Below are 10,444 nucleotides of genomic sequence, written 5' to 3' on the forward strand. Positions count from 1 at the left end.
TATAGACTTTTCAAATGTCACAGTAGAAAAAATTAATATCACTCTCTCTTTCATTACAACTTTAATGTATTCAGTGTTCCAGACAGTTAGTGATCGGAATGACCTCTGTTCAATTTCTTCACAACCCTGTAAATAGTTATCGCCCTCACTTAACAATGCTGTAGCTACTCTGTCGAAGTTGCCCTGGCGACGCCGCCATCAAAATCCTGTGTACGCGACCCATTGGTTGACTCACAATTCATTCTCACCAAATAGGCGAGATTTGGTGTGGTTTTCGCTCGTTGTAAACTGTAATTCGAAACGTCAACATGACAGTTCGAATGTGGACTACCTGTATCAGCTACGTCGTTGTTTTGCTTGCGATGCAAGTTGTTCTTACCCGTGGCAAGAAAAAAGATGATGGCGATGAAGGTACACAACGCTTTGCTTATTTTTCAAAGTAGTGTTCGTTATTTTATAAATAATATACATGGAAGTACCGTCTCCCTTAAATGGGTGCACAGTCCTATTATCACAGTAACTACAATGGGGTGTCAACCCTCTAGTGCATTACTTCACAGGTTGCGATGGCCCACTACACGTCAAAACTCACAACACAGCAATCGACTTTATACTGCAGTAGTGTATATCAGTATGTCGTAGTGTACATGTAGGTGAAAAATAATTAAGTACATTTATTGTCAGTGTATGGCGGCTCTGCCACGTTTATTTGGTCCTATATTTACTCTGAACTTCTGAATTTTACTGAATTTCACGTTATGTTTTGATCTGACGTGTTTACATATGAATACAATGAATCTGTATTAAGGTAAAATGTATATGTTTATGCTGATGTAAACATTGAGTCGTAACACCGTGTTTCACGCTTAAGGGACCGGACAGAATTTACGGAGGGGGGGGGCCTCATCTACTGTGACCAAAATTTCACAGCCCCCCCTTCAAAAGTATAAAAAGTATAAAGTAGAAAAAAAGTGCACAATATCCTGCCCCCTACAATAACTAAAAAGAGTACAAATTTTTTTGTTACTGTAGCACAACTGTAATATCTCTTTTGGTACTACTATTATGTTACTATTTCAGCCCAAACAACTTAGTAGTTGTAGAGGAAGTTTTTTAGAAAACAAAACAAAACAAAATAAAACATTTTGACCATACATGTAATCATACATACATACACATGTGGTATAATCTTGTTTATTTCCCAACTAGACACCATAAGTAGTCATCACTTAATACCAAGGCATTTGATGTGGTGGTTTTAACTGTCATTCACTGATACATACACAGAAACACAGAGTAAACACACATTCACATGCGTGATTTGTGAAAAACTGTAGTGGGGACATTTGTGGGGAGTATCTAAGGACATCACATCACCTACATAGTGTATTCAAATATCTATTTATATTCATAACACAATATAACTATCTAATGTCAGACATTTGTGATGTCATGAAGTGCTAGCAAACTAAGGATTTTATGCACACTGAGGTCTGACAAATATAGCTTTCACTTTCCTACACCAAATGCATTACCAATACACATGTAAATGTAAGACATTTGTGACTTCAAAAGTGCAAAGAAATTCAGAATGTTGTGGAATACTTAGATGTAATCTTTTCGCTGGGAAACAAATCAAAAGATGACAAAATTAGGAAAACAAATCGAAATGATAGATTGTGAATTTGTGAACAGATACGTTACACTGCCTGTTGATCTGAATGTGAAGGATGTTACCAGAGTCACAAAGGTGCTACAAGATCTTCAGAATTCACATAAAAGTCTAGAAGAACTACATGATCTTTTAGAAAACAGGAGAAGGGAACTGTTTGATGACAATCACAGTGAGCGGCCATTTGCTGGTACTGAAAACAAATATATAACAAGTAAACTTGATACTCTGAAACATTGGCTTGGTTTAGTGAAAGCCAAACAATATGATGTTTCTCATACAAGTGACATCATTGCAAGAAGATTCCCACAGAATGAAGTTGTTGTTAGCGAACGACACAGGAAGACAAGGAGAAAGAAGGAAAATAAAAGAAAAGTAAGAAAAAGGAAAGAGAAAAGAACAATTAGTCAAGCAAAAAGAATGTTGTTAACTGTTTTTAGTGAGCAACTTGTGGATAAGGTTGTAGGAAAATACGGCCAGAAGGCAACTACCAAAGTTAGTGCAAAGTCACTGATGAAAAACACTTAACACCACGCAGACATCTAAATGCTTTACAATATTTAGCACAGATAGATGCATTTGATGATGCTGAGGAGGGAAATAGTTTAATAAAATATTTCGCGCCCCCCTCCTTTCAAACCATGAGAATTTTCATGCCCCCCCCCTTCAAGCCTCCCATTTTTTTTCATGCCCCCCCCCCCATTTCTCCCCAGCCCTCCCCCCTGCCGTAAATTCTGTCCGGTCCCTAACAGCGATCGATCATTCAACGAGCTGATTATCGCTGTAAAGTGTGTGTGTGTGTGTGTGTGTGTGTGTGTGTGTGCGTGTGTGATTTGTGTGTGCATATGTATGTATGTGTACATATGTGTGTATATTATATATTATAAACAGACAGACAGGCGGGCAGACAGGCAGATACATACATACATACATACATACATACATACATACATACATACATACATACATACATACATACATACATACATGCATACATGCGCAGGCAGGCAGGCAGGCAGGCAGGCAAGCAGACATGCAGGCAGACAGACAGACAGACAGACAGACAGACAGACAGACAGACAGACAGACAGATAGATAGATGGATATACAGACAGACAGACAGACAGACAGACAGACAGACAGACAGACAGACAGACAGACAGACAGACAGACATCGATTGTCTGTTACTAAATGTGCCGCACTGTTGAACACCAGATACTGCATTTGGTTGGCGCTGTATTGTTTATTACTTTTTGGCGGTAATTGCATTTGTCTGTTTCTTCGTTATTTTGCTTTCTGGTATTTACTGCCAGTAAGCATCATTGATTGATGCTAGGCGCTGCATAAATCTCTTTATTATCATTGTTATTATTATTTAGGACATTTCCAAGATATTTTCCCAACATTATAGCTTAAGATTTAGGACTGACAGGGAAAACCTAGGCAGGGTCAAGTATGGAAGCACGCCATTTTGATGTTATTATAAGAATATTGCATACATTTTAAGTGAAAACAACAGAAATCCCACTTTCTTTTCACAGTCTACAATTTAAACGACAAATGCAACGCAGTCATTGACGTGCCGGGCAATAAGGATGTTCAATTACTGGCAAAAGGCGGAACTACGCTAACGAGTGAAGAGAATTGTACAGTTAACTTCAAAGCCAGGCCAGGCAGAAAGAACGTGTTAACGTTCACCACATTCGATTTACCCAAGAAAAACGATGGGTCGTGTGAAGAAGCCCTGACGCTATACGATGGTGAAGACGATTCTGCTCCAGCGTTGACGGAAGCTAATGGACTGTGTGGCGCACTTACTGAGATTAAAGACTTCCATGAAAGTACCACAGAGAATATTACTGTAAAGTTTACAACTGGAGAGTCTGGTCTTGACAATGGCTTCACGCTGGTTGTTACAAGTGCTTCAGAAGGTAAGAAGCTGTAACTTTGTCTGGGATGGCGATTAGGGGCCTTCAGTAATTACAAAGGGGGTGGCCGGGGGAAATAATGCTCAGGCTGTTACATAAAATGTGGCCCTCCCTCAACTTCCTTTCCGTAAAACATGTCTCCTCCTGTTAAAGTAGTTCAAAATGTGGGTTAAAGTACTAAAACCCCACAGTAGTTGCAATTGTGGCACTTTTTTCGGGAGGGGTTGTCGTCGTCGTCGTCGTCGTCGTCGTCGTCGTCGTTGTTGTTGTTGTTGTTGTTGTTGTTGTTGTTGTTGTACTTGTACTTTCAAAGCTTGCTGAAGTGGTCTGGTTTGTATATTGCATGACCGTATGTTCCATGACGAACTGTTCCGGGTTCATACCCTGACAGTCTCCCTAAATCTTGAAACTTCGCCGATCGAGATCGATTATCAAAATACATTAATTTGATGAGAAGTGATACTTGTTTCGGATTCAAAATTCCCTCGTGAAGTTTTTGTTCATTAATTTCTGACCGAACAATTATTGAGGTCGGGAAGTTATGCTATAAGTACGTAATAATAATGATTCATTTACACAAATATTATTTTCAAATCTTTTTATTCTTTGCAAGGAAACTGTACCGATTCAGAATTTAAGTGCGACAACGGCAACTGCATTGACGCTAACCTCGTAGACAATTTTAGAGATAACTGCGGTGATAAGAGTGACGAAGGTAAGTACAGATATAACATGTCAAAACTAGTGTTTTTGAATAATAGGTTTATTAATCAATAAGCACTTATCTGGCCACTAGTACTGGTCAACTCAACTGTTCAATCTCGACAATAAAATCTAGATAACATCGAAGGTCAAAGGTTACACATACATAGCATAGAACAGAATTATTCAAAAAGTATAATGCAAATAATATCAATGGAAAAATTCTGTACTTATTCCAAGTCTTGTAGAAATGATGCTCTTATTTTTCAAAACTATAAAATAAACATCTTGCACAGTAATGTTTCTTATAACAGTAGGATTTCGATTTTTCATAAATCTAAAAGAATATAATCAATGGCTTTTCTGTTTACGAATATATTTTTCTTTGAGTTCTTCCTATAGAAGAGAAACAAATAAAAATTGTGTCTCATCTTCAATGTTATCCGGACGCATTGGACATAACTTGTCTTTGTGTTGTTGGACGGCACCCAACCAGTGTCTCACAATTTCGCTTTATGAGAGTGTTCATGTCACTAAAACACTTTTGATTTAATTTGCTGTTAAAAGAGATTTGCATCAGCTTTGAACACGTTCTTTGTTATTGTCACTAGTGAATTAAACGTTTTTGTCTAACCAAATCTATCGTGCGATGACGTTAATTTTTGGGTACACCCAAAAATTGTCCTTGGCAAAGGGATTGTTCTGTTGGGAAAATATGCACGAGTTCGTTATCATCAAATGTAGATTTTTTTTACTCATTTCAAATCAAACATCGATATAGATATATGATACCAAATTACATTTAAGTTATGTGCCTGTATTTAACATTAAGTTAGTGTCTCCACGCCCCTTTAATTTTAGAAAGTATTCCCTGTCATTATTTTCAACCTTGTGAAAACTGCAGATCTGTTCTTAAGTTAGTTTACAGCCTTTTCTCTTCTAACCTTACGATGATAATTATGCAAATATCCAAATGAATGCAAATATGCAAATTATGTTCTTTATATTTCTCCGACAGGTTTTTGGAGAAAGACAGCACTTACTGTGTGGGAGAAGTTGATGGAATTTGGTTTGGCGGCAGCTATAGGGATTATTGTAGCTGGTGTTGTCGTGTTCATTATCATAACTGTGTGTCTTGTTTGCTGTATTTGTAAATGTTGTTGTAGTAAGGTGACACCCATTTAGTGTAATTCGGAAATACGAATCTTCCAAATTTTGTTGTTACTTTAAATCTGTTCAAAATTTTTTAAACCTATTGTCCGTTAAAACCAGGATAAAAATAAACAGGGTCTCCATGCAATTTTTTCCCAAAAAATTATAGATATTAAAATGATAACAAATAAAAAAATTTTTGTCTGACAAAGCTATCGAAATACTTGGTCCAGAACAAAAGAATAATCCTATGTAATTCTAATAGCTCCACTGATAAGACAACGCTAATGCGAGAACCTGGGATTGAAACTCTGGCCTTTAACGAAGGACAAGAAACAAGTTTTCATATAGCACAGTTTCGAAAGATTGTATTAAACAGAGCCGGTGATTGGTAACTTGAAACGGATTGTATAATTAGACGTTCGTTCTCCATTTTTCTTGGTACACTGTTTCAAACGTTTCAATAAGACATTCAGTTAGGCCTAATTTGGTTCCTGTTACCCGACCCCACCTAGTTTTTCACGCCGAACCTAAAAATTTGTTTTTACGTATTGAGAAACAAATAATAAAATCGTGAAAATTGTGTGAAGTCTCGCAAGAAAAAGTGGATGCAGAAACTGACATCAACTTAAAAAGACAATGTAAAAATGTTCTTCCAATCTGTAATGGCTGTACATCTGATGAGAAGAAACCACTGATAACACAGAAACCATATGGAAAACAACGGAAACATAACCTGAACTAGACACTCACATATGAAAAAAAAATAAAATTAAAAATCTACCTACCTCATCTATTCTAAAAATTGAATGTAATCGGAACCACATAATTTGTTTACGCCTTAGCAGCTTTTTCATAGAATAAAATGTTATGAAAATATAATGATCCTACGCATGCGTCATCACCTACGTAATCTTGTTTGTAGTACAATTAACAGAATTGTTTTTTTTCACGTGAAATGAAATTTTGAATCTTATCCCATTGAGTTTGAAGTTACAACTACTCGGGTATTACCAAAATCAAATCATATTCTAATTTAAGGTCTCTCCTGCGATTAGAGTCGTCAGGACAGACCGACACTTTAAATTTGTAAATACAATTTAAGTATATTCGTTTTGTAAATAATTTTCATATATAATCTGGAACTGTCTAAAATAAAATGTATTCATTTATATCATAAACATAACAAGACAATAACATCCAGCTAATAAAAATACGAGTAACCTAAGGGGCCTTGCCCCAAATCGTCTAGCGACTCGTAGTCACAAATCCTTTAGTGACGAGTATTTTTCGGCAGCAGAGAAATAATGGGTAATTGATATAACTATACGTCCTCAAGCATAATTGATAAAAATAATCGGATGAAATATTGGCGTTAGAAAGTTTTTACTTATATTTTGAGCACCACAAAACCAGTGACGTAGACACGAGTTTTTGTGACGTAGAATGATGACCAGCCATACTTTAAATTTGTTCAAAGACAAGTATTTTGCATCGTCGCAAACCACGGCCTCTTTTACGGCACCGTCCAAAACGCGCTGTTATTTCCTTATTTCGCAGTGTCGCTTTAAGAAATAACAGCTCTGGTTTGCGAGAATGAGAATTTTGCTGATATATGGTGTAACTGCTGATGTTATTTATAAACATAGTAAAAGTAGAATCAAACCAGAAAATTAGGGGTAAATATTTGGTGACTACTAAAGTAAGTCCAAGCAACAAAAGTCCTCAGTATTTTACATTTAAAAATATTTACAATATAATATTTATCAAATCTGAGGCTTGTTTTTCTTTTCCTAACCAACACAAGTGCCATTTTATAACATAGGTTTTTTGTATAATGTGAATAAAGGCCAGTACTTCATTTTGAGCGAACATTTGTTTGTTTCTGCATTGTCTCTGTTTATTCAATGTACACGTGCGTGTATGTATGTATGTATGTATGTATGTATGTATGTATGTGTGTGTGTATGTATGTATGTATGTATGTATGTATGTATGTACGTACGTACGTACGTACGTACGTACGTACGTATGTATGTATGTATGTATGTATGTACAATGTATGTATGTATGTATGTATGTATGTATGTATGTATGTATATATGACTATGTATGTATGTATGTATGTATGTATGTATGTATGTATGTATGTATGTATGTAATCTAAGTCCCACACTCTTCAACCTATTCATTAATGGTTTGCCAATGTTACTTCACAGAAAATGTATAGATCCTCCCTTTTTGATAGATAAGAAATTACCGATCCTTATGTTCGCTGATGATATTGTTCTGTTGTCAACTTCTAGTCATGGTTTACAACATTCACTCAGATTACTTAAATCCATTTGTAACAAATGGCAACTAACAGTGAATCATAAAAAGACAAAAATGTTGGTGTTCAATGTTAATTTTAAACCATTTAAATATAGTTTCTTTATTTATAATGAAAGAGTGGATATTGCTTGAATCTTTGGTCAAACCAATATTATTATATGGATCTGAAGTTTGGGGTGCCTACATATTCCGTTGATGTTGGCAAATTCAATGAATACTTTCTTAAGCCTGTGATGAATGATATTGAATCAACACCCATAAAAGCATGCAGATATATGCTTGGAGTTAACAAAACATAATGTATTCATGCATGTTTAGGTGAATTTGGTCGTTTTCCATTATTAATTACTGTTACTAAAAATGTAATCAAATATTGGTTTCGGTTAAAACAAGTTAAAGAGGCATCTTTACTTGATTATGCATACAAATTAGAAATGAGGTTGCATGAAAAACACCAGTCCATATATCTTGATTTTGTTCATTCAGTATTTTCATTTTGTAACTTTTCCCATTTTATAGTTGGTGAGAATTATAAATTGTCTACTATATTAAAGAAAGTTAAAGATTCTTTGAAATCAAAATTTATTGACATGTGGAAGAAATCTGTGGCAAGTAACAACAAACTTTATGTTTATTCAAAAATTAAGTTAACCTTTCAACGTGAAAAATATTTATCTGTTGTTAAAAACACTTTTCATAGAATAGCTGTTACAAAGGATTTCAAATCACATATTGCCAATTGAAAGAACATTGAAAGGGAAAATTTAAAAAGGTAAGAGATGAATACTTGGACATTTTATTTAGTTTACAGTCGCAGTTACTTAAATTTGATAATCATTCTCTATTTAAGTACATTTTTTCATTTGTAGATGATACTCTAGCAAGTGTCACAGCTAGATATCTCAGTGATATACTTAATATTTTCAAGACATTGTAAACATCAGCGTTTATTTTGGTATATTTCCTTGCCAATGTCACTTCTTGTGTAAACGGCTTAATGAATAAATAAATAATAAATAAATGTATGTATGTATGTATGTATGTATGTATGTATGTATGTATGTATGTATGTATGTATGTATGTGTGTGTGTGTGTGTGTACGTACGTACGTACGTACGTACGTACGTACTTATTTATTTATTTATTTATTTATTTATTGTCTGTCTGTCTGTCTGTCTGTCTGTCTGTCTGTACTAGCGTGCGTGCGTGCTTGCGTACATACATGCATGCATGCATGCATGTATGCATGTATGTATGTATGTATGTATGTATGTATGTATGTATGTATGTATATATGCATGCATGCATGCATGCATGCATGCATGTATGCGTATGTATGTATGTATGTATGTATGTATGTATGTATGTATGTATGTATGTATGTATGTATGTATGTATGTATGTATGTATGTACGTCTGTTTTTGACAAATATTCTTAAATTAACTTACTTTAAATTCACATCCTTTCTGCACTAATGTAGTCTATTTCCTATTTTGACGATTTACGTCAGACACTCTCCATTGGTGACGCGACCTTCTAATTTACTTCTCTCGCGGTTGGGGGCGTTCTTACAATCTACTTCACACACTCTCATATTCCGTACTAGTGGAAAGTGTTCTTGTGACAAACACAGTGGAATATTCTAACTGTGTTGCCCGCACCTATTGATACATATTCGTGTCCCTCTACGATGCTTTTAAGTTTTCTGTTACTGTATGTCGTTTCTGCTGTATCATGTGATCAAGTAGACATGTCCTCGATTACGGTTGTAGGTACAGAAGACGTTGCTAGCCAAGCACTAGCTTGTAGACCAAGACAAACTGAACAGGCATTTGACTTGAAGTAATCTATGTACCGACAAGCATACAAACGACACGCTTAATTTAACAGTAATATCAACTGTATTGTACATTTTAACGGTACATTAAATTAGACAACTTTACCAGACTTCATTAATAAAAAGAGTTACTGAACAAGAGCCGTCAGTTTTAACACCGGTTCCGGTGAAATATTTATCATTGATAATATGTCCGTCCATGGCAATGGAAACCAAAGTCCCCAGCATAATGATTTGCTGCACAAGTTAATCCATTGCTTACAACAGAAGTGCAACAGAAAAGCTAATAACTAAAACTAAAGAACTACTGTCTTATTTACGATAGAAATCCGATTTAGTATGACTTCCATTTACGATAAAATTGCAGTTGAAGGCGATACCAATAGCCACAATTCGATCATAATAAAGACACCAAACAACACTTCCGTGCCCGAGGCTTACCCATGTAAAGTCAGTGCACACAAACCGACTGGTCTTTCTGAAGACCAAATCCTCTTAGAAGAGAATTACCTAACCATTGTTGTTGGATTTTCCTACGCAGTGTATTATATCAATTGTGATACGTTGCCGGCCGAATACTAACCTTATACACGTATTCGAATCCATACGTTACCACAGTAAGAGTTTAAACATCAGAACATTTCTGGTTGAACAGTCTGGGCAAAATAATGATATTTGAAATAAATGGCCACAGATTTAGTCTACAGGGAAATTCGTTTATGTTATAAACATATCGTCGTAAGCCACAGCCTCTTTTACGGCACCGTGAAAGACACACCTCCAGTATTAATTCAAAGCAGCGTTGCTGAAGAAATA

At 35.5% G+C, this 10,444-nt stretch overlaps 1 protein-coding gene across 1 annotated transcript; it reads left to right on the forward strand.

The window, feature by feature from the left end:
• Positions 1-204: 204 nt before the first annotated feature.
• On the forward strand, positions 205-7,303 carry LOC144437719 (uncharacterized). Its single transcript, XM_078126726.1, has 4 exons — positions 205-411; positions 3,215-3,604; positions 4,215-4,316; positions 5,322-7,303. The coding sequence occupies exons 1-4, from the start codon at positions 309-311 to the stop codon at positions 5,486-5,488; spliced, it is 762 nt and encodes a 253-aa protein (XP_077982852.1). The 5' UTR covers positions 205-308; the 3' UTR covers positions 5,489-7,303.
• The last annotated feature ends 3,141 nt before the right edge of the window (positions 7,304-10,444 follow it).

The sequence above is a fragment of the Glandiceps talaboti genome, chromosome 7 (assembly GCF_964340395.1).
Source record: "Glandiceps talaboti chromosome 7, keGlaTala1.1, whole genome shotgun sequence".
NCBI classification, from domain to species: Eukaryota; Metazoa; Hemichordata; class Enteropneusta; family Spengelidae; genus Glandiceps; species Glandiceps talaboti.